Source organism: Balaenoptera musculus, chromosome 1 (assembly GCF_009873245.2).
Source record: "Balaenoptera musculus isolate JJ_BM4_2016_0621 chromosome 1, mBalMus1.pri.v3, whole genome shotgun sequence".
Lineage (NCBI taxonomy): Eukaryota > Metazoa > Chordata > Mammalia > Artiodactyla > Balaenopteridae > Balaenoptera > Balaenoptera musculus.
The window spans coordinates 113566574-113590129 of NC_045785.1; the positions used below are offsets into that span (position 1 = coordinate 113566574).

A 23556-nucleotide genomic window follows, 5' to 3' on the forward strand; every position below is an offset into this window, starting at 1 on the left:
TTTTATCCCTATCTCATCTGGACCTCTGGAAAGTCCTTTCTGAAGTCTTCCCTCCATCCCTCCTCTTATAGCACAAACCTTCTCCTAATAGGTCTCAGGGGGTTAGCCAAAGAAGGCTTCTGGCATCTTCTTGGTAAAGTGGCTTAGGAAGAAATGGCAGAACCTGAACCTGGCAATGGAGCCCTTGCCATGCAAGCCAGGATAATATTAATAGAAGAGGGCTTCTTAGGCTTCTTGACAGAGACCCTGTCTCTTGGCTTCTCTGCAGAGATATCTGTGAGTTCATTTGCATCCTCATTGGCAAACTCAAAAATTTGCCTGGGGTCAGGCGGACCAGCATCCAGGTGTGACCCCCTTACTTATACACAGTTCCTGAGAGAACGGGGAAAACACAGAGAAACTGACCATAAAGGAGAATTGGCCCCAACTGACCCCTGAACCCAGCTGGGGAACATCTGCACTGTGGTGCCTGCCTGACGGTGGGCAAGGGAGCTGAGCAAGGACCCCCAGGGGCTAGTGTGCCCCCTCCTGCCTCCCCCCACATCCGGAGCTCTGCCTCCTCCACACATGTGGATCCAGGAGCCGCAGAAGGTGGGGCGCAGGGGGACACTGGGTAGGAGGAGGAAGAATATGGGGAGATTCTAGTCCCTCCCACTTAGAGATGCGGTTGCCATGGTGACTGAGGACAAGTGAGGCGGGATGGGGTTGGGGATGGGGGGCGGGGGTGTGGCAGGGACGAAGGCACTGGGAGACAGGAAGCCTGGCATTCCAGGGGGAGGGAAACACGGAGGCATCTCCAAGCTCCAGGTAAGGGAGCGGGAGAGCTGACAGTTCAGAAAGGAGGGTGCGGGGCCATTGTCTGGCGCTGGCTCTGCCCTGAGGAGGGGACAGAGAGAGGGGGTCGGGCCATTGTGTTCAGTACTCAGCTCAGTCTTCCAGCACTAGTCAGACGGAAGGAGGAAACCTAGGAGGCACTGGGTAAGGGGTTAGGGGGGACTGGGCTGGGTGGGCGGCAAGAAGGCTGGGAGACAGTGGGGATGGGAAGAGGTGGGGGGGATGCTGGGGGAGTAGAGGTTTGGCGATATCGCTAGTGCCTTAGACACAGTAGGCACTTAATAATTATAAGTTGATTTGACTTGCTTGTGATTATAAAAAGAGGGTAACGAAGGGCAGGGCAGGTGGGGCTAGGAAGGAGAGCCAGGAAGCTGATGTTCCCCAGGACTGTGCTCTTCTGGGGCTGTCCCTGAAGCCAGAAGGGAGAGGTGGTGGGGGAAACTGGACCAGCTGGGTCATTGGCAAAGCCAGGAGTGGCTTCTCTCCTGGCTTCAGGAGCCCCTCCCTCAGTGAGGTAGCCACGCTCGCTCAGGGTGCAGAAGAGACAGAGTCCCCGGGGTGAGCATGGGGTAAGTGTGGGAGTGACATCCGCATCTCCCTTCGCACCTCCATCCACACATCTACATCTCTATCCTGGGCTGAAAGCTGGCCAGAAAGGGGCTACTATTTGATGTGGTCTAGGGGCCGTGGGGGAGGAGTCCCCACTGGGGGGTCAGGGTTGAACTCAACATTGTTGTCATGGGGGTCCCCAGGCTGGGCCCCAGGGCTGGGAGAGAAAGGAGTTGGGGAGCTCCCACATTGGAGCTATGAAATGGCACGGCCCTTACAGCCTGGTCCTGAACCTCTGACCCCTTCCTACCACCACCCCACCTGAACTGCTGCCTGACTCCAACCTCAGCCAAGACACTTAGCCGCCCTGGCGTTGGTTTCCTGGTTTGTACGGTGAGGGGGTGGGACCCTGTCAGCTCTGAGCATTCTTGATGTTTTGGGCAGGACCTGCTACATCATTTGCAGGGCCCAGTGCGAAATGAAAGTGTGGAGCTCCTGGAACAAGATCAAGACTTTCAAGACGGCAGCAGCTGGGCATTAGACCGAGCGTGGGGACCTGCGTGACTGCGCAGGTCACATGCCCAGGAAGCCAGCCCCGGCTGTGGGCTCTGCAGGCTGCAGCAAGGGAGATGGCAGTGTAACTTGGGATCTGACTCCTGAGGCTCTGGTGCAAGACAAGCAGTGGTGGGGGCAGGGTGCCCTTCCTCCCCACCAGGCTCCTCCAGGGAACTAGACCTGAAGGCCCTTGTGGAGACAGGGGGTGGGACCTGTACCTGATGGCCTTTCTTCAGAGAGGTTTCTGTTTCCTCTTGAGTCAGGAATCACCCCAGAGGTACTGTTTCTTAGCCCATCGGAGCTAGAACTTGCCACCCCCCACCCTACACACTTGCCTTCTCCATCCAAGTGGCTCAGGGTTGAGTTTCCCAGACTAGGGCAGGAGTAGGACTCCTGAGAGACAGTGTAGCTAAGGGAGTCACTCTGGTATGAGGCAGATATGAGTTTAACTTGGCTTCTGGCTGTGTAACCTCCTTTGCCTCACTTTGCCTCATCTTTAAAATGGGATTATGGTGGTACCTAGCAGCTAAAATTGTTGGGTAGACCAAAGCCTGATAATGCAGACTTCATATTCACTGGAGAGGCTGGGGAAAAGGAGACTTGTTGCCAGAAGGAGAATTCCTGGGTCTCTGGAGAAGGAGGAACTCGGCTCAGGGCATTGAATCTAACACTTCCAGAGAGGCGGGGATAGGGCAAGGACTGGGAGGGTGGGGCTGGAACCTCCTCCCCCAAGCCCCACCCACCCTATCAGAGCTCCTCCCAGAGACCCAGAAAAGCCAATCTGTTAAAGCAGAGAGGTCCCAGAGCAGGGTAGGCTCCCACTCTGAGCTTGAGGTGGGGTCTGGGTGGGAGTTTCCCTTGATTCTGAGAGTCTACAAAATGTTCTCTGGGTGGCTTAGACCATGGCTTCTCCCAAGGATCTGGCAACAAGACTCCATGAGAGTCTGGGGAAGTCTTAGGTAAGTCTTGATAGAAACAGTTGTCAGGAGGGGTTTGGCCGAGGCCAGCCCTCAAGGAAATTGAGGGAAATTGCGGGAAAATGGGAGCAGAGGGAAAGGAAAGACGGCTGAGCAGACTGATAAGAAATTCTTCTAAGGAGGAGCCTAGGCTGTCCCATCACCCTGTAGGCTTTGCTGTGGCAAGAGGGACGGAAGTCACACTACAGGAAGGACTTCCTGACCATGAGGAATGTGCTTTTAAGAAGGAGGTGGGTTATTTATCGGAGTCGGATTAGCCCTGGGGTGTCTGTGCTCTTTAACCAGCAGTCAGCTGGGCTCAGGCTGAGTGGGCAGGAAACTACCCACTTTATAGGTCATGAAGCCCTTGGTGCTAGATGCCTTATTAACCCTGCATTATGAGGTTCCCCCTGGAGCCTTCAGGGAGGGGGTGAGCAGCCATCATCAGGCGTTTGGGTGCCCCCCGAAGTACGTTCGAGCTCAGATGGGAAATTGTCTGGGTTCCCCACTGGCCTGACGCTGCCGTAAGAGTGTTGGAGGTAAGACTACAGAAGGAATTTCCACAGCAAAGCCCTGGATAAGAGCCTAATGCAATTGTTTTATTTACTTATTAGAGTTTTTAAAGGCATTTTTAAAAATTGAAGTATAGTTAATTTACAGTGTTGTATTAGTCTCAAGTGTACAGCAAAGTGATAGTTATACATACATACATATATATATATATATATATATATATATTCTTTTTCAGATTCTTTTCCATTATAGGTTATTACAAGATAATGAATATAGTTCCCTGTGCTATACAGTAGGTCCTTGTTGTTTGCAATTGTTTTATTTTTTAAAGACTATGGCCCAGTTGGAAGTGGGAGGTTTGAAAGTTTAGACCACTGCAGGGACTTCCCAGTAGGTAGGAGTAGAGAGACCCCACCTTGTGGGTAAGTGGAAAGAGGAATATGAAAGACGGTGTCATGTCTCCTAGCTGGGAAGTCTTGAGCAAGAGGAGAAACCACTGCTAGTCTGGTTAGACTGGATGTGATGAGATAGAGGGACAGGGGAATGGCTGAAATGACCTAGAAACTTTCTGGCCTTTTAAACTTTCTGGATAGATGAGGTGAAAGAGAGAGGTGTGCCTCCTTTTAGTCCCCTCCCAATCCACCAACTTCCGCCCAAGCCAGGGATCTGTCACAACTCGAGAGGTGGAAATTCTGGTTTCCCTTGCCCAGAGCTCCCAGTGCTGGCTTTGCCGCTATGGGTACCTGGAGCGCCGCATGCCTGGCCCAGCCAGGCTGAGCCTCCCGTCCCCTGCCTCTGGGGCCTGGGAACCCCCCTTCTTCATTCTCTTGGATGGCACCCACGCCCAAGAGTCTGGACACCTAGGTTCTGCACTGTGTCTGGCTCAAGGGTGAGATGAGATGGGTGGCTGGGGGGTGGCAGTCCCAGGGGAGGATTATGCAGAGGCCCAGGGAGACAGACAGCAGCAGCACAAGGACCAGGGAGAGAGGGGGCAGCTGCAGAGGCTGGGAGACAGCCAGCCACTCCCTGCCCTGGGCCACTTTCCGCAAGAGGCTGATAGCCAGCCCTCCAGGCTGGACTCCCATCTCCTCCCTGCAAGAAGAGGCCTGTAGGCCTGAGAGTCAGCGACCTAAGCCCAGCTGCGGAGAGATCAGAGCAGGCTGATTCAGACCTGGTCTGCTTGTTTGGGTCATCAGAGGGTAGGGCTGTGTACGAGTATCAACAGATCTGAAAGTGCTAGGAGAGTCAGGGCTGAAGAATCTATATTGTGAGTGCAGGAATCTGCTCCCCAGAAAGTTCCCTGCCCGGGACCAGGCATTGGTTTGGCCTCTGGGCTATGGGAGGAGGGAAGGCAAAGAGTAAACAGCAAGAAAGACTTCCCTGAGAGTAAGGTGAGAAAAGGCAAAGTGGGGCTATTGGTGCAAAGAGATCAGAAGGGCGGGATGGGGAACAGCTGAGCTGGACTCCTACCCAGAGGGGAGAGTGAGGCGGGATGAGGCCTGTGGGATGATGGAAGTGAGACTCTCTAGGGGCACTCTGGAGAGGAAACTGGCCCGTCTCTCTAACATCCCCCCCACAGTACACACTTCTGCTGCCTGGGGCTATCTGATTGGTTCCCAGGGAGGATGTGGTAAAGACTGCTCACCCAGAGAGTGGCGGGTGCCTGTTTCCCCAGAGCCGTCTGGTGACAGCCTCTGGCTGAGCATGGCCCTTCCAGCCCTGGGCCTGGACTCCTGGAGCCTCCTGGGCCTTTTCCTCTTCCAGCTGCTCCTGCTGCTTCTGCCACCACCGACGACCGCACGGGGTGACGGGCAGGGGCCCACACCCAGGGTCAAATACTACGCAGGTAAGTGTCTGATGATCAGGAAGTGTGGGGATGGCAACACCTGGCTGACTGAGAAAGGAGTGAATGATGAAACTCACCTGGGGCAGAGACTGAGGAAAGGGAAGTGAGGGGACCAGGGGACCAGGGGTGTTGTGCCTTCTGGTTCTCCAGAGTTGGTGATTTTTCTTTCCCTCCTTAAATGTCACTGTTATCAAACTGGTCACCTCAAACCCGTAACTGCTTTCATGCCCTCAAGTGCCCCAAAGCCAAGGCCCCTGCCAGAAGAGCATCTGTGGGCCTGGTGACCCAGGACACACCAGGACACACAACTGCACAGATGATGCTGGACCACGTCATGCCCAGTACTGTGGACACCAAGAATACAAGAACTCAGTGTGGCCTGGCTGGGATACGGACCCTGGGACCCTTTAGGCACAGCTTGGCTGGTTTCTTACTGAGGGTGTGGTGACTGCTGGTCTTCCACCTCCAGGTAAAAGATTCAGGAAGGGACAGGGGCCCTGTAGGAGTTGTAGGGGCAGTCTCCTGGGCACAGCTGTGTCTTTAGCGTCTTTCTGGGGCAACGTGGTAAAGGAAATGCATGTTGCCCGTTGATGGAGGGGCCTCCTCTGTGTTGGGTGCTGAGATTACAACATAAACAGGACTCAGCCCCTGCCATCAACGTGCTGATGGTCCCAAGGGGAGGCAGATGAACAGACAACCACACATTGGGGCGGTCAGTTCAGTTACAGAGGGGTGTATACAGTTCTGGGGAGGCCAGCCTCTCCAGCACCTTGCCACACGTTTCCCCAACTCCTCCTCTTGGTTGGTCCTAAGAGCCTCTGAGCCTCCAAAGGTAACAATTAGCTAGTCAGTTCTCTAACTAATGCAAAAGTACGAATGTGCTCTTGAGAGAGGATTTCAGAAGCTCCTCCCCCCTTGCTGATATGCCAGGGGACCAGGCACACACGCCCCACCTCTGCCACAGCACGGTGATGGGGAGACCTCAGGGAACCTCCCACAGCCAGCTGGAATCCCATGCCCAGGTGACATCTAGGCGCTTGCAGGAAACTTTGGAGAAAAATATTTCCTTTCTGTTCAGCCTATGGCAGTGATTCTTGTGGTGGAAATTTCCTGCAGTAGAGGCGGGGAGGGAAGTGGGGCTGGTGAGTGGGACCCCTACAACCCACAGTTACTCTGACACATAGTCCTGTCTACATCTAGCTTTCCTGTCTGTGGCCGCCAACACCTTCCTGTCGTCTCCCTGCCTTCTGCTCTCCCCACGGGTGAGGACCAACGTGTCCTCCGCCCACCTCAGCCCCCAGGCCTGGAAGCGCATCCACTGTGCCTCACTTTATTTCCTGTCCCTTTGTCTGTCTCTTGGGTACGGGCCACCCTCCCCCAGCCCCAGTCTGTCGTGACCCTGTCTCTGGCTGCCTTTCCTCTCTACTGTGAGCTCAACACACAAAGCTCCTATGGCGGCCGGCAGGGTGGGACGAAGCGGGGAGCTGCTGATGAAGAGTGGGTCCAGTTGCCAAGGTCTGGGGAGCACACTCTGCCAGCCCTTTTCTTCCCCTGATTTTATCTCAGAACTCAGCTGCTTGACCACTGACTTCTCATCACTGTCTCCTTCTCACCACCTCTCAACAGGGGATGGACGCAGAGCTCTTAGCTTCTTCCATCAGAAGGGCCTCCAGGATTTTGACACTCTGCTCCTGAGTGGTGATGGAGACACTCTCTATGTGGGGGCTCGAGAGGCCATTCTGGCTTTGAATATCCAGGATCCAGGGGTACCAAGGCTGAAGAACATGGTGAGAGGCCAGGGGAAGGGCGTGGGCTGGGAGTGAGGAGGGGGCCGACAGCTGCCCTGCGCTTGGGCTGCTTACGCATGAATAACCACCCAATTTGCTGTTACCTATAATCAGCAACAATCAGCAATTCTTTTTTTTTTAAATATTTATTTATTTTATTTTTTGGCTGCGTTGGGTCTTCGTTACAGCGTGCGGGCTTCTCTCTAGTTGTGGCCTGCGGGCTCCAGAGCACGTGGGCTCTGTAGTTGCGGCACGCGGGCTCTCTGGTTGTGGCTCGCGTGCTTAGTAGTTGTGGTGTGCAGGCTTAGTTGCCCTGCGGCCTGTGGGATCTTAGTTCCCTGACCAGGGATTGAACCTGCGTCCCTGCATTGGAAGGCGGATTCTTAACCACTGGACCACCAGGGAAGTCCCCAACAATCAGCAATTCTTTGTAGAGACATATATATATGATCGGTATAACAGACAAGAAACACTATAGTGGCCTCACTGTTCATTGGTACCATGAATACTGGTTGAATAATATTAATTACTAAAATGGCTGATATGGAAATCATTGACACATGAGAGAAACATTGACTCAAATTATATCAATAATATGATATCCACCCACTGGTAGAAATCACTGAAGCTTCTGTGTTAAATTACAGTCACCCTACTCATGGGAACAACGTGAGGGAGAAAGCGAGAGGGAAGGAAAAAAGGGAGGGAGGGAGCTAGCAATTACTGAGCATCTCCACGGTTTGTTTTTCTCAATGTGTGGTCTGTGGGCCACCTGCACACATGGGATGCCAATTAAAAACACAGATTCTGGGCTTCCCTGGTGGCACAGTGCTTAAGAATCTGCCTGCCAATGCAGGAGACACGAGTTTGAGCCCTGGTCTGGGAAGATCCCACATGCCACGGAGCAACTAAGCCCATGCGCCACAACTACTGAGCCTGCGCTCTAGAGCCTGAGAGCCACAACTACTGAAGCCCGTGTGCCTAGAGCCCGTGCTCCGCAACAAGAGAAGCCACCGCAATGAGAAGCCTGTGCACTGCAAGGAAGAGTAGCCCCCGCTCCTCCCAACTAGAGATAGCCCACACGCAGCAACGAAGACCCGACACAGCCAAAAATAATAAATAAATAAATAAATATAATTTTTTAAAAATACAGATTCTCTGAGGTGTGAGGAACTGACATTTTTAACAGTTTCCCCAGGAAATGTGGTGGTTTTTTTTGCCAGCTGCTGCTTTTATACCATGCATGGCATTAGGTGCTTTACATATGCTACCTAGTTGTGCCCTCCAGAAGCCTGTGCAATTGACCAAGATCACTCAACCAGTAAGTGGCTGAGTCTAGATTCAAACTCAGGTCTGATTCCATAGGCCATGTTCTACCATGGAGCTGTGTCCTAATGAATAACAGTATCATCAGAGTAATAGCCAGGGTCACAAAGTGAGGTTATTATAGCCCACCAGCATGTAACTAACCACTATGCCTGCTGGTGATTTCACATCAGAGCCAAGGTGGGGATGGTAGGTCAGAGCTGGAGCTGAAGACCTCATTCCCTTTATCTCCCCTTTCCCAATGCCCCACTTCAGATACCCTGGCCAGCCAGTGACCGAAAAAAGAGTGAATGTGCCTTTAAGAAGAAGAGCAATGAGGTAAGTAGAGGTGGAGATACTGGGGCTCTGGTAGAGAACCCTGGTGTCCCTAGACCATCACTGGATGATCTCAAGTTGGGCAGGCAGCAGAGGATGCTTGTTTGCATGATAATTGCCTGCATCATGTTCTATAAAGACAGACAGGGACTGCCTCAGCATTGCCCAGTCCTTCTCCCTACTAGGGAGTGAGGGAGCAGCCTCTGGGGGCCCAGGAGTTTGGGGCAAGTGCCCTGGAGGCCTGAATTCTCTATCTCCCCCAGACACAGTGTTTCAACTTTATTCGTGTCCTGGTCTCCTTCAATGCCACCCATCTCTACGCCTGTGGCACCTTCGCCTTCAGCCCTGCTTGCACCTTCATTGTGAGTTATCTGGCACCAGCTCTCAGGCCCCAAGCATCCCTCCTCACATCTACTCCCAGCTCATCCTCTGCAGCTCTGGAAAACTCTGGTTTTCCAGACGCAGGACCCTTGTGAGCTTCCTGGCCCCAGACCAATTTTCCTCTACATCCCCTCCCTGTCCTCCCTCACACCCCTCCTTTCCCAGACATGAGACTCTGGCGTTCTGGCCCCCCAGCCACTCCCCCTCTCTAGGAACGCCAAGATTCCAACCTGTTGCCCATCTCGGAGGACAAGGTTGTAGAGGGGAAAGGCCAAAGCCCCTTCGACCCCGCCCATAAGCACACGGCTGTCCTGGCAGGTGAGTATGAGGTTCCCTGGTCCATCCCAGCAACTGCTTTCCCTGGTCACTCTGTGACATATGGAATCTGACAATTTCCTGAAAAGCAGGGGACAGAGGGAGGAGAAGCCAGGAGCCTCGGAGCACAAAATCAGAGGGAGAATCAGATACCCCAAACACCAGCTCCTGCTGAAACTGCCACAAAGGAGGTGGAGCGAAATGGATATGGAGAGATGCACAGAGGCGGGAGGGTCCAGGAAGGGTCTCAGGCAGGGAAGAGGCCTGAGATTCAGTCATTTGTTCAACAAGTATGCTCTGTATGAATGCCCCCTCTGGTGGGCCAGGCATTGTGCTAGGGACTGTAGGGATTACAAAGAAGAAATCATGGTGCTGTGCCCTCCCGGACACAAACCATTACAGACTCCCCACCCTGGCTTCCTGAAGGCGGTGGACTTTGACTGAGTGGGACCTTGAAAGATAGGTAGATGGGCAGGGAAGGTGTTCCATGAAGAAAAGGGTAGGACTTAAGGTACGGAAACAAAACAAAGCCGTCTTCGGGCAACAATGAGTGATTCTAACTGGCAAGTGGTTTAGCTGGGCATAGGAGGGAGGAGCCAGAGAAAAGTGCCAAAACACTGAAGGCCATAAGGTTGGCCATTCCCTGTGGGCAGAAGGACCTAAGAACGGTGCTCAGTGGGGGGCTGTGAGCTGGGCTTTGGGATTCCATAGGAAGGTGTAGAACACATGAAGGAGGCCAGAGGCTGATGTGAATGCTGACAGGTCTGAGGAGGGCAGGGGCACCCTCCAACTGATGAGGTCTCCCCTCCTCTCCCCACACTAGATGGGATGCTCTATTCCGGCACCATGAACAACTTCCTGGGCAGTGAGCCCATCCTGATGCGCACACTGGGATCCCAGCCTGTCCTCAAGACAGACAATTTCCTCCGCTGGCTGCAACGTAAGGACCTGAGCCCTACCCAGCACAGGTCTGGCCCCCTTCCCCAAGTCCCGGAGACCTGGCACTGTGAACTGCTGTTAATTCACTCAACTCTCGTTTGTTGAGGCATACAGTGTGCAAGGCAGTACTGTTCGGCATTGGCGGTACTGCAGGGAAGAAGACATAGCTCCCGTCCTCTTGAAGCTTTCATCTTACATAAATAATTAAAGACGTACCAGTCGCTCCCCGCCCCCACCCCCCACCCATGGCTATGTCTCGACCAGCTGTGGGACCCGAGAGGTTGTGTCTCCTGTCCTCCAGAGCCAAGGGTTTTCACAAAGGGGAAGCCAGGGCATCCAGGTGCTCCATCTCTTAGCCCATCTGCCCCGCCCCTGCAGCGGACGCCTCCTTCGTGGCAGCCATCCCTTCGACCCACGTCGTCTACTTCTTCTTCGAGGAGACAGCCAGCGAGTTTGAGTTCTTCGAGAAGCTCCACACATCCCGGGTGGCCAGAGTCTGCAAGGTCTGCAGCCTGGGCGGGAGGCGGGGCTGGCTGTGGAGAAGCCAATGGGGAGATGGCAGAGGCGGGGCTGAGCGCTTAGGGACCAATGGGAGTGAGGGGCGGGGAAGAGGGTGAGGTCACGTGGGGGCAGGGGGCGTCCCCTGACTCCTCCGGTGCCCCTAGAACGACGTGGGCGGCGAAAAGCTGCTGCAGAAGAAGTGGACCACCTTCTTGAAGGCCCAGCTACTCTGCGCCCAGCCGGGGCAGCTGCCCTTCAACGTCATCCGTCACGCTGTCCTGCTGGCAGACAATTCCTCCACCGATCCCTATGTCTACGCTGTCTTCACCTCTCAGTGGTGAGCAGCCAGGCGGGAACGTGGCGGCTGGAAGCGGGATTACGGGTCAGCACCCCTGTTGCCCTGGCCCGCCAGGGAGGGTAGGAACTGATGTGAGCCGAGCACATACTCCACACTTCACATACGAAGGCATTTGATCGTCACCATCTCCCAGGAATTTGACTCATGCCCTTAATGTAGATGGGAAAAATAAAGCTCAGAAAGGTTCTGATTAGTTTATATCCTGCCTGGTTCCAAAAATGATAGGAGGTAGCTTACAAAAGGCAAACATTAAAATAAAATAAAATCCATGAGGAAATGGAAATAAAAGGAGAATAAGGGAACCCAGGGATCCGGTCAGCACATTACACATGTGCTTTACAAATGTGCATTACAAATGTGCAGTCCTGGGATGTCGGCACAAATTTAGCTCTGAGCTTCCTAATGGTCAGAGCAAAGAGTGAAACACCACCAGCGACATAAGATAAAAATACAGTCATTGCTTAGAGGCTGAGAAAGTTTAACTTACTTGCTGTGGTTTGGTATCTGCTGACAATATGTCAGGTATCAAAGACATCTGTTGTAAGCAGGGTCTGGTATCTATGGCATCCAGAACTGAGAATATGGTGTATGTCACAGGTTAAAGAGAACAAGAGAAACCTTTTGTCTCCACAGACCAAGGCTGAAGGAATAAAAATCGTTGTAGTCAGGCTCTGGTTGGTTATCTGAGGACCAGAAATACATGGGATCCCCAAGGAGGAATACTTCATCTGGAGCCTGTTGGGGAGCTGGTTATACTGCCCCTCCCATAGGGGCCCAATCTGGGCAGGCCAGGCAGGAGACACCCCAGGGCATGAGCCCCATTTAATTCTCATCAAAGATAATCACACCTCAGATCCTAAGATGGACTAGAGTCTGGGGCTCTCCTAGCCCTTATCACCACAGCTGGGGCCTGACCCAGCCCTTCATCCTCCTGCCCTTTTGGGGTTTCTCACCAAGGGTGGGCCAGGGCTGGAAGGGGAGTTTCCTGGTATAGCAGAGGAGGTTACAGACAATGTCCCCTTTGGCTTTCTCCAGGCAGGTTGGTGGGACCAGGAGCTCTGCTGTCTGTGCTTTCTCACTCAAGGACATCAAGCATGTCTTTGAGGGGAAGTATAAGGAATTGAACAAAGAGACTTCACGCTGGACTACTTACGGGTTCCCTGATATCAGTCCTCGGCCAGGCAGCGTGAGTACTACCCACCCCACTGAGCAAACTCTGCCTCCCCAGACACATAATATGCATGTCAAAGTACCTATCACGGCATAATAAATGCCCAATAAATGCTAGTGTTCCCCGCACCCCCAGGTCCTGTCTGCTCAGATATTCACCCATTCTGGCTGCCCACATTCCACATGTGTCCAACCCCATCCTAAACACAGAGCAGCACCCCTTCACCCCAGCTGAGTGCACCCCAAATACCTGGGTGTATCACTAAGGAAACAAGGGAGCACGGGCTGTGCCAAGGACTGTCTTGGGCATCTTCACCTGCATTTCTTATTTAACTTTTGTTTTTTGATCAGAGTGTATATGTACAGCATTTAAACAATCATATAGATTTACATGGTTGGTTACAAAAAACAGCCCTGTTTCCTATCCTCAGCACGTTTTCCTCTCTAGAGACAACCACCTTCAACTCTTTTAGCTGATTCTTTTGATATTTATCTCTAAATCTTGAAATACTTTTCTTGCTACTTCTTGATGTTTCAGTGTCAGGCAGTGTCTATTGAATTCCCATTCTGGATGGTGAGGATTTAACTATGTCCCCCACCCGCACTCAGCGATGTGCTGGAACTGGCTTGCAGCAACTAGCAAGAACCCTTTGTGCATCTCTTTACAAATCCGAGTTCAGTGACAATACATTGATAGCTTGAAATCAGCCATGGTGGGAATAATACATCATGGAAATCAGCAAACACTTCAAGTCAGAGGTCCCCCCGCTCATCGTTCCCCAGAGCTGCCTTATCAACACACCACTGCACCCACCCCTCATCTCCCAACATTGTTTTATAGTAATTTTGGTTAGATCAATATTTATATTATGATTCATTATTCACAGCTGAGCCAGGTAGTAAGCCATGATTATATTTCCTTTTTGCATAATTTAAAATTTTTCCCTGGGGTTAGTAATTATCTTGATTATTATTATTAGTATTTTTTGCTTTGTTTTCTAAGCTCTTATCTTTAATTCAACCCCAAACTCTTCCTCAGTTATCTGAATCTCTTTTAAAAACAGATCCATTAGGTATTCTAAGAGTTTTATCTTCCCGGAGATCCTTCCTATCTGCTGCAGTCTGTACTACATCTACATCTTAACTACATCCGGGACACAACTGCCATCCTGGAATCTCCCTTCCTCATCATTCTGGGCATTCCCTTTGCCACTTTCTTGTGACAATCTGGTGGTTCTTGCATCCCACAACTTCCTCTCTTTTCTTTTTTGAAAAAGAGATTCCCAGAAAGGGATACATGGCAGGTAAATTTTTTTGAGACCTTGAATGTCTGAATATGTCTTTATTCTACATTCACATTTGATAGTTTGCCTAGGTGTATCTAATTCGAGACTAGAAATAATTTTCCTTCCAAACTTTGAAGGCTTCCTCTATTATCTTCTAGCTTTCAGTGCTGCTGTTGAGAAGTCTAAAGCTATTCTGATCCCCAACTCTTTGAATGTCACCTGGTTTTTTTTTTTTTCTCACTGGAATCTTGTAGTACCTTTTTTGTGTCGCTGGTTGTTTTGAAATTTCATGGTATTGTGCCTTGATGATATCTGTTTGTTCATTGTCTGGACATTCAATTTGCCCCTTAAGCCTGGAATTTTAGTTCTTTCAGTTCTAAGAAGTTTTCTTGAACTATTTCCTCCTGTTCCCTTTTCATTCAACAAATATTTTTTGAGGCCACCTGTCACTGTTGTAGGCACTGGGGATATAGCAGTGAACAAAACAGATAAAAGTCTCTTTCCTCATGGAGCTGACATTCTAATGTCAGAATGTTTTTTCACTTCTTTCTGGACCTCCTGGACTAGTCCTCTACCTTTTAAAATCCTTTAAAAGATTTTTTCCATGTCTTTGGTTTTATTCTACTTTCTGAGAGAGTATCTCAATTTTATCTTCTGATCCTTCTATCAGATTTTTAATTTCTGCTATCAGATATTTAATTTACTAGATTTTTTGAGCTTTGAATATGTCTTTTATAAACATGTTCCATTATAGAGAATTTTAAATGTATAAAAAGTGGACAGAATAGTGTAATGGACCTCCGTACACCCATCAGCCAGCTTCAACTCATAGCCAATCAAACTGTTTCATCTATACCCCACCCACTTCTCCTCTTATTATTTTGAAGCAAATTCTGGTCATTGTATCATTTCATCTGTATTAGTTTCCTATGGCTGCCAAAACAAATTACCACAAATGTGGTGGTGTGAAACAACAGAAATTTATTCTTTCACAGTTCTGGAGGCCAGGTGTTTGAAATCAAAGTGTCAGAAGGGTTGGTTCCTTCTAGAGGCTCTGAGGGAGAATCTATTCTATGCCTCGCTCTGAGCTTCTGGTTGGCTGCTGGAAACCCTTGGTGTTCCTTGGCTTGTAGGCACATCACTCCAATCTCTGCCTCTGTCATCACTTTGCCTTATCTCTGTATGTCTCCTCCACTTCTCTTATACAGACACTTGTCATTGGATTTAGAGCCCATTGTAATCCAGAATGAGTCATCTTTTTTAAAAAAAATATTTTATTTATTTATTTATTTATTTGGCTGCGTTGGGTCTTAGTTGCGGCATGCGGGATCTTTCATCGCGTTGCGCAGGCTTCTCTCTAGTTGTGCCGTGTGGGTTTTCTCTTCTCTAGTTGTGGCGCACAGGCCCCAGGGCGTGTGGGCCCTGTAGTTGTGGCGCGCGGGCTTAGCTGCCCCGCGGCATGTGGGAACCTAGTTCCCCGACCAGGGATCGAACCCACGTCCTTTGCATTAGAAGGCGGATTCTTTACCACTGGACCACTAGGAAAGTCCCCAGAATGAGTCATCTTGAGATTTTTAATTATGTATACAAAGACTCTTTCTGCAAATAAAGTCACATTCACAGGTTTTAGATGGACATGTCTTTTGGGGGACTACCATTCATCCCATTACCTCATCCATAAATATTTTAGTATGTATCTCCAAAGGATAAGGGCTTTGAAAACAACAACAACATAGCCATAGTACCATTATCACACCAAAAAATTAATAATAGTTCCTTAATCTAATATGCATTTAGTGTTCAAATTTCTAATAGTCTCACAGATATCATAAGGGTTTTTAGAAAATATTGTTTGTTTATTGGAGTCAAAATCCAAATAAAATCTGTAAATTTGGATTGGTTGTTCTTTTCAGTCTCTTTTAGTCTGTATGTTCCCTTTCCAACTTCTTTTTTTCTCTTGCAATTTATTTGTTATGTAGAATTTTCCACAGTCTGGATCTTGATTTTACATCTCTGTGATGGAGTTTAAGTATTTTCTGTAAATTGGTTGGTGTTTGGATCTAGAGACGTAATCAGATTAAAGTTTGATTTTCGGGAGCAGAACTACCTCATAGTGGTAGTGTGGTCTTCTTTCAGGAAGTATGTAATCTTTGGCCACACTCTTTAAAATAAGAACTCCTCTTTTGTAGCATTATGTTCTTGTTTCATGGGTATACTATCTTCATAATTATCTCTCTTAAGATAATAATGATACTTTGCTGTGGTTTTCTTTTCTCTGAATCATTTCTGTTTCCTCTTAGGTTTTTGTTTATTCATTTTTTCTATTTCCTTGTTTTGATCTCTTTCATGTTCATGGTTTCACTCACATATCTGGTAATCCTTGGTCATCTACTCATATTTAAGAGGGAGGGGACCATGAAGCTATTTGGAAACTCTGCACCCTGGGCATGACTTGGCAACTTGAGCTCCGTGATAGCTCCACTGAGGATGGTCTGTCTGGACTGCTTTGTTGGGGACCTTCAGTGTCAATATCTTTAAGTCTTTCCTCTTGGACCTCTAGTCAGTTTTCCTGGAGTAGATTCTTCCAGTCTTCTGCCTGGAGGGAGATGGTCTGGCTCCTGGTGTCTGGGAGCCATGGGGAAAGAGGGCTGGGTGTGGGGGAAGAGTCTCAGCAGGTACTGTGTCTACTTGGATTTAATCCCCTGCTTTCATGGTGGTGTCACCCATCTCTGCTGTACTCCATTCAGAGTCCCTCTGTCTTACCCTCTCCAGAGAATAAACCTCCAGTTTGGGGCTAGGGTATGGAAGGGACAGTCACTCAGTGGCATGGAGCTGGGGGGAAATCTGCCTGCTTCTTAAAGAGACTTTCAAATAATCTTCTTTATTCAGCCCCTCCTTTACCCCATTTCCAGAGGTGACTGGGGCCACTAATCCATGAACTTCAGGAATTCTGCCTTATAAATCAGATAGTTTGGGGTTATCCCTGGGCTGGCTTAAGAAGATTCTTTTATCCTGCTAAGTCTTTTCCTATTTGTTCATTTGCTTTCCAGCTTCCAAAATGTGGCTGCTTTTGCCTCCTCTCCTGTTCTCCCCATCCCTGTAGGTTTGTGTCTTTAAAAAAAAAAAAAAAAATCCCTTTGGGAGGAAGTGAGAGTAAGTGCATATGCTCATTCTGGCATCAAAATGAAATACAGATGTTATTACATCACTTTACAGATGAGGAAGTTGGAACTCATAGAGGTGGGGTAACTTGTCTGAGGACGTATCTTGTAGGTGACAGAGCTGGGGCTGGTGTTAAGACAGTGCTCTTGGAAACAGAGGACAAGAATCGTGACCAAAGATCAGGACACAGGTGTCCCAAAGCCACAGTATGCTGGTGTTGGCAAGTCCTTTCGAGAACAGCCGGTCCAACCCCCTCATTTTATGAGTAAGAAAAAGAAGGCCCAGAATGGAGAAGGGACTCTCCCAGAGTCACGCATCAAATTCATGCCACACCATGATGAGAAACACTCCCTGTTCACCACCCCTTTCTGTGACATCATTCATTCAATTACTGACTCAGCGAACATTTATTGGGCACCAACTGTGTGCCAGGTCCTGTGTTAAGCCTGGGCTTACAGACATGAGTTCAAGGTGGTCCTTGTCTGCAAGGGACCCTCACTCTACTTCCTGCTGGTGGCCAGGCATCCTTGGTGAAGGTAATGATGGAGGAAAATAATGACAGCTAATGTTTATGAAATACTTACTTTATGCCAAGCACTGTTCTAATTACTTTTCATGTATTGGTGCATTGCATCCTCACAGCAAGCCTGTGATGTATTGGTAATAGGCCCATTACCCTGTTAAGGAACCTCAGGCATGCTGAATTCAGAGGCTGGAATTCAAAGCCAGGCAGTTCCCAAGTCCAGCTTTAATCCCCATCCTGAAATGAGGACTGCCAAGAGGAAAGGAGGCAAAGGATATTAGCCAAGGGGGAGGGAGGGAGGGAGGGAAGACGCAATGGGTGAGTTGAAGGAAGGAGAAAGCTGACCTGATCTGCCTCCTCCCCCTTCAGTGCTCGGAGAGCCCCTCCTCTGATAAAGCCTTGACCTTCATGAAGGACCATTTCCTGATGGATGAGCCGGTGGTGGGGACACCCCTGCTGGTGAAGTCTGGTGTGGAGTACACACGGCTTGCGGTGGAGACAGCCCAGGGCATTGACGGGAATAGCCATCTGGTCATGTACCTGGGCACCAGTGAGTAAAGGGCTGAAGGCCACCCCTCAGGGGACCAGAGCAGGGACTGCAACTCGGGTTGAGGAGGGAAACCTTTGAGTTCATTCACTCAGGCATTCATTCAACACATGTTTTCTGAGCACCTACTTTGTGCCTGGCACCCTGCTAGGCTCTGAAAATACAGTGGGAGAACAAAACAGCCCTGTCCCTACCTTCTCTGAGCTTTCAGTCTGGTGGGGGAGAGAAACATGCAGGGCTTTGGTGACCTTAGCAAGAACTGTTTGTCTTATGGGGAAGACGTGCTAGAGAGGTGAAGAGTGAGGGAGGATAGAGGGGGAGCTGGAAACAGCGAGAGTAGAGATCACAGATCACGCTTCAGGAAGCTTGGCTGTGAAGGGGAAGAGGGGAATGGGAGGTAACTGGAGGAGGGCGTGGGATCCAGCCAGCAATCTTTTTAAAGATGGGGAAGATCGTCAGGATCCAGTAGAGAGGGAGATGGCGAAGAGATGGGCAGGCGAGGGGCTAAATGGCAGGTGAAGTTGCAGAGGCAGCAGGAAGCCTGGTTCTAGAACCAGGTGGAGGGACTGGTCGTGAGTGGGGGAGGTACAGACCTCTGCTGGGATGGGAGTGAAGGAGTAGAAGGGGGGATAAGACTGGACGGGAGAATGTATAGACTTGTGGGGGAAATGGGCAAGAAGTAGAGGGAGCTCTTTTGTGAAGGCTTTTGTGTTTTCTACGAAGTAGGAGGACACAAGGTCATGAGCGGGGTGGGGGGGGGGGGCGGAGATTGAGAGGTAGAAAAGGTGGGAGGTTTGAGGAGAGAGGAATAGATTGAAATATTCATCGTAGAGAGAAGGAGAGGGACTTCCCTAGTGACGCAGTGGTTAACAATCCGCCTGCCAATGCAGGGGACACGGGTTCGATCCCTGGTCCGGGAAGATCCCACGTGCCGCAGAGCAACTAAGCCCATGCACCACAGCTACTGAGCCTGTGCTCTAGAGCCCGCGAGCCACAACTACTGAGCCCGTGCTCCGCAACAAGAGAAGCCACCACAATGAGAAGCCCGCGCACCACAATGAAGAGTAGCCCCCGCTCGCTGCAACTAGAGAAAGCCTGCGCGCAGCAACGAAGACCCAATGCAGCCAAAAATAAATAAATTTATTTAAAAAAAAAAAAAGGAAAGAAGGAGAGACAGTCTGCGGGGGAGATGGGGAAGACTGCCAAGCATATATTATATTGAGGGCCTGGCTGAGGTGGATGCCCTTGAGCTTTAGTGGAAGAAACCCATCAGGTTCATTCATTCTTTTAGGACATCAGCTGTGCATATATTGGGTATACAATAGAGAACAAAACAGACAAAAATCTAGCTCCTTTTTGGAGTGCGTGGGGACAGACAATAAACATACTGAGGAGTCAATTACTTGGTACATTATGAGATTAGAAAATAAATAGAGCAGTGTGTGGTCAGGAATGCCAGTTGGGGTGGTAGTAATTTTTAAAAGGGTGGTCAAGGGGCTTCCCTGGTGGCGCAGTGGTTAAGAATCCGCCTGTCAATGCAAGGGACACGGGTTTGAGCCCTGGCCCCGGGAAGATCCCACGTGCCGCGGAGCAACTAAGGCCGTGCGCCACAACTATTGAGCCTGAGCTCTAGAGCCCGCGAGCCACAACTACTGAGCCCGTATGCCACAGCTACTGAAGCCCGCGTGCCTAGAGTCCGTGCTCCGCAACAAGAGAAGCCACCGCAATGAGAAGCCCGCACACAGCAACGAAGACCCAACACAGCCAAAAATAAATAAATTAATTAATTAAAAAAAAAAAAAAAAAAAAAAGAGTGGTCAGGGTAGAACTCACTGAAGTGCCTTTGAGTAGAGACACTTGATGGAGGTGAGGGAGGCTGGTGATGTGATTTTCTACAGAATTGCTCAGCAGTCCACTGCCCCATGTCCATGGAGAAAGGGGACGGTTGGGTTCCTCCAGGCATGGAGTTTTATCAGGCAGTTGCAAAGGAAGGGCCGAGAGGCAAGGGATTTCCAGCCATTTACAAGCAAGCTCCATCTCCAAGGCATAGAGGGAAACGGTCTGACAGATCTGTGTCCAGTGCACACTTCAGAAGGAACTTTCTGACAGCTGCAGAAGCCATCTGGAGTCAGAGAGGGAGCACGAGAGGGGTGTGTAGATGGGGTCAGACAATTTCAGCTCTCTCTGTCTCTTCACAGGCACAGGGTCCCTCCACAAGGCTGTGGTGAGTGGGGACAAGAACGCTTATCTGGTGGAGGAGATCCAGCTGTTCCCTGACCCTGAGCCTGTTCGCAACCTGCAGCTGGCCCCCACCCAGGTGGGAAGGGGCCTGACCCTCAGATGGCCTTCTAGTGGGGCAGGCCTTGGGTACTGGGTCCTTCCTAGGTGTGGCGAGGATGCCCTGACACTCTCCATCTCTCTTCCAGGGCGCAGTGTTTGCAGGCTTCTCAGGAGGCATCTGGAGGGTTCCCCGAGCCAACTGTAGTGTCTACGAGAGCTGTGTGGACTGTGTCCTTGCCCGGGACCCTCACTGTGCCTGGGACCCGGAGTCCCAAATCTGCCGCCTCCTGCCCACCACCATCCCGTGAGTGCCAGTTACCCAGCTTATGGTCTTCCTCTTTCCAGGTGCTACTAACACATTCCCTGCAAGATTCCCCCGGCCTGTGGGGGGTTCCTCCAGGGATGGAGTTGCACCAGGCAGTTTTGAGCTGCTCCAGCCCACCCTGGGCTTCTCTTCCCCTCCTCTCTGTTCTACCTAGTCTCCCAGACCCACTTTCTTCCCCCCTGCACTTCGCTCTCTTGCTCCCTCCTCCTCCCACTCTTGTCTGTTTCAAGGGATAATTTTTGCTTTCCCTGCCTTCTCAGGAAGTCCTGGAAGCAGGACATGGAGCGTGGGAACCCAGAGTGGGCATGTGCCAATGGCCCCGTGGGCAGGAGCGGAAGGCCTCGGAGCCACCCCCAAATCAGTGAGTGTGGGACCAGGGGAGGCACAAAGGCTCGGGAGGACTTCTGGGAGGGCGTGGGCATTTCTGCCTCCGTTTCTCCCCTGGCACCTGCCTGGCTTGAGACCTGAATACCCAGAGTTGGAATGGATTGGGATGTAGGCTGTAGGGAAGAGGGATAGGAATTCTAAGCTGGGATTCAGGATTGGGGTTGAAGTTGCTTCTGGTGTCAGAGTTGGAGTCAGATGTACTGGGGAGGTTAGTATGGGGCCCAGACTGGAGATAGGAAAGGGGTCAGAGTTGAGTTTAGGAGTTGAAATAGAAGTTGGAGGTGGGAGTTGGGGCCCACATGTCGGGTAGAGACTCCCTCCTGCCTGCTGTCTCCTTAACCTTTGGCCCCTTTCCCTTACCTACAGTTAAAGAAGTCCTGGCTGTCCCCAACTCCATCCTGGAGCTCCCCTGCCCCCATCTCTCAGCTCTGGCCTCTTACCACTGGAGTCACGGCACAGCAGCGATCCCGGACGTCTCTTCCACAGTCTACCGTGGCTCCCTCTTGCTGCTACTGCGAGATGGGGTGGGGGGTCTCTATCAGTGCTGGGCCACTGAGAATGACTTCTCATACCCTGTGGTCTCCTACTGGGTGGACAGTCAGGACCAACCCCTGGCCCTGGATCCTGAACTGGCGGGCATTCCCCGGGAACGCATGGAGGCCCCGCTGACCACAGTCGGTGGTGGGGCTGCCCTGGCTGCCCCGCGGTCCTACTGGCCCCACTTCCTCACCGTCACTGTACTCCTTGCCTTAGTGCTTTCAGGAGCCCTCATCCTCCTCCTCTCCTCCCCTTTGGGGGCACTCCGAGCCCGGGGCAAGGTCCAAGGCTGTGGGACCCTGCCCCTCGGGGAGAAGGCCCCATTGAGCAGGGAGCAGTGCCTCCAACCCCACAAGGAATGCAGGACCTCTGCCAGTGATGTGGACGCCGACAACAACCTCCAGGGCACTGAGGTGGCTTAAACTCTGGGTACAAGCTGGAGCTGTCGGGTAGGGCAGGGCGCCTGGCCATGCTGGCTGGGGGGACCGGGAGCAGTGCAGCCCTGACTAGGGTGGGAGTAGCACAAAAGACCACCTTCCTCCCACAAGAGGACCTTCTCCGCCACTCTGTGCCACCGATAGCACTCAGTGGGGCTGGGCACAGCGGCCTGACTCCCCTGTGGGACTCCCTTCTACCAAGCACGTGGCCTCTCTAATGGGGGCTGCCCCAGACCTGGACCTAGGCTATGATAGGAGGACCTAGAGAGGATCCTTCAGTTCTGGCCATTCCGGGACCTTCCAGAAACATACTGCTACAGGAGACCCTAGAACACCAAACACCTAAGCAACTGTAAGATAGCACACCACACCTGGAGACTCCACTCTAAAAGCAGCTGCCACCTTGGACACCAACACTCCCCTCTCCCAAGGCTCTCCAGGACTCTGCAGGGAGCTGCTCCCTTTCTGCTCCCCTTATCAACTCAACCCGGGAGGTCTTTCCTAAAGTCTCACCTCCTTCCATCTTGCTTCAGTTGGGGCAGATTTAACCCCTTCTGGCCTGGCTAGAACACAGGGGTAATCTGAGCCTTGTTCACTCCTTTTCCCTGGCTGACCCCTGGACCCCTTTCCTCTCCCCTCTCCTTTGTTTTGGGATTCAAAAACCACTTGTCACAGACAGTTTATTTTTTATTAAAAAGACAAAGCTTATGACTGGTGCTGTTTTTGTCGGGGCAGAGTGCTCCAGCAGAGGACCGCGGGATGTAAGGGGAGCAGGCAGTCCGAGGACATTAGTAGGTTTGTGGGGTGATTGTTCTCTCCAACTCCAAACCACCTCCTTTGCCCTGCCAGCTACCTCCCAGCCCCCAGCCAGCCCCACAGCCCTTTCTTCCACTCCAGGCACTGCTAGAGTGCCTGCAACTCTGCCTTTGGGGCCAACACACGTCTGTGTGTCTGCCGGCCAGGCAGCACCTCATCCGTCACGGACTCCGTGCCGCAGCCCCACAGTTGCTGTCCCCAGCTGTCCCACACTTCTCTTGGCTCCTCCTCAGCCCCCCTTTCCCACTGCAAGCTGTTGGTTTCAACTCTTGGTGGATTGAATTTATAGCAAGACTGTGCAGTCACCCCCATCCTGGCCACATACTTCCCAATATCTGACAAACACTCTGTCCACGCCCCCTTATCACCTTCCCCCTCTCCCTCCTGTCAGGAAGGCACATGTCCCTCCTCCAACCAAGGCTAACAGGTGCATTTGCCCCTTCCGCTGTGCCAAGACCCCCTGCGTCGCCCTCCCCACTTTATTACTCCCTCATCGTTAATCTCCCTTCTTCCACCCACAAGTGTGCTAGGTGCTCTCTGTACCGAAAAAGAAAACAAAGCAATAATCCTTCCCACAGCTCTGCCCTTTCTGTCTACCCCCTCCACCCTCACTAACTCTTTCTTTCCTGTTACCACCAAACGCCAGGCAGGGTCCGTTCTTGCTTTCCCCCACCCCACCCCCAGTGTCGCCCTCACCCTCTTTAATGCCCTGTGGTCTGTCTGGCTTTTCCCCCACCTCTCTGCTCAGATGACTCTCCACGATTTCCCAGAAGCCCCCCACTGGCCTTGACCTCTGTGCAGTCTTTACATCTTGGCCATACTATTCTTCTTACAACTCTCTTCTACTATGGCTTTTTCTTCAAAAAAAAAAATTTTTTTTTTTTAATTTTCAATTGTGGTAAAAAGCACAT

The 23556-nt window shown here is 51.1% G+C and overlaps 1 protein-coding gene across 4 annotated transcripts; it reads left to right on the forward strand.

Annotated features, from left to right (window-relative positions):
• The first annotated feature begins 3021 nt into the window (after positions 1-3021).
• SEMA4A (semaphorin 4A) lies at positions 3022-22539 on the forward strand. Of its 4 annotated transcripts, XM_036836733.1 has the most exons (16): positions 3117-3145; positions 3250-3433; positions 5083-5253; positions 6880-7040; positions 8622-8684; positions 8945-9043; positions 9275-9380; positions 10201-10317; positions 10695-10819; positions 10982-11154; positions 12211-12361; positions 17686-17866; positions 20062-20180; positions 20290-20447; positions 20729-20829; positions 21222-22539. In XM_036836733.1, exons 3-16 carry the CDS (start codon positions 5112-5114, stop codon positions 21812-21814), a joined length of 2289 nt encoding a protein of 762 aa, XP_036692628.1. In that variant the 5' UTR covers positions 3117-3145; positions 3250-3433; positions 5083-5111; the 3' UTR covers positions 21815-22539. The 4 variants fall into 4 exon arrangements, with proteins under 4 accessions (XP_036692622.1, XP_036692628.1, XP_036692636.1 ...); XM_036836727.1 differs by having other exon boundaries at positions 3022-3433; XM_036836741.1 differs by lacking the exons at positions 3117-3145; positions 3250-3433 and adding an exon at positions 4099-4296.
• Positions 22540-23556: the final 1017 nt, after the last annotated feature.

Excerpts from the sequence above, each read along its gene's own strand:
- SEMA4A (XM_036836718.1), top strand. The coding sequence starts at position 4,914 with ATGATGGAAGTGAGACTCTCTAGGGGCACTCTGGAGAGGAAACTGGCC. Across the intron at positions 20,181-20,289 it reads TGCAGCTGGCCCCCACCCAG|GGCGCAGTGTTTGCAGGCTT; the intron begins GTGGGAAGGGGC and ends TCTCTCTTCCAG. Across the intron at positions 20,448-20,728 it reads CTCCTGCCCACCACCATCCC|GAAGTCCTGGAAGCAGGACA; the intron begins GTGAGTGCCAGT and ends CTGCCTTCTCAG.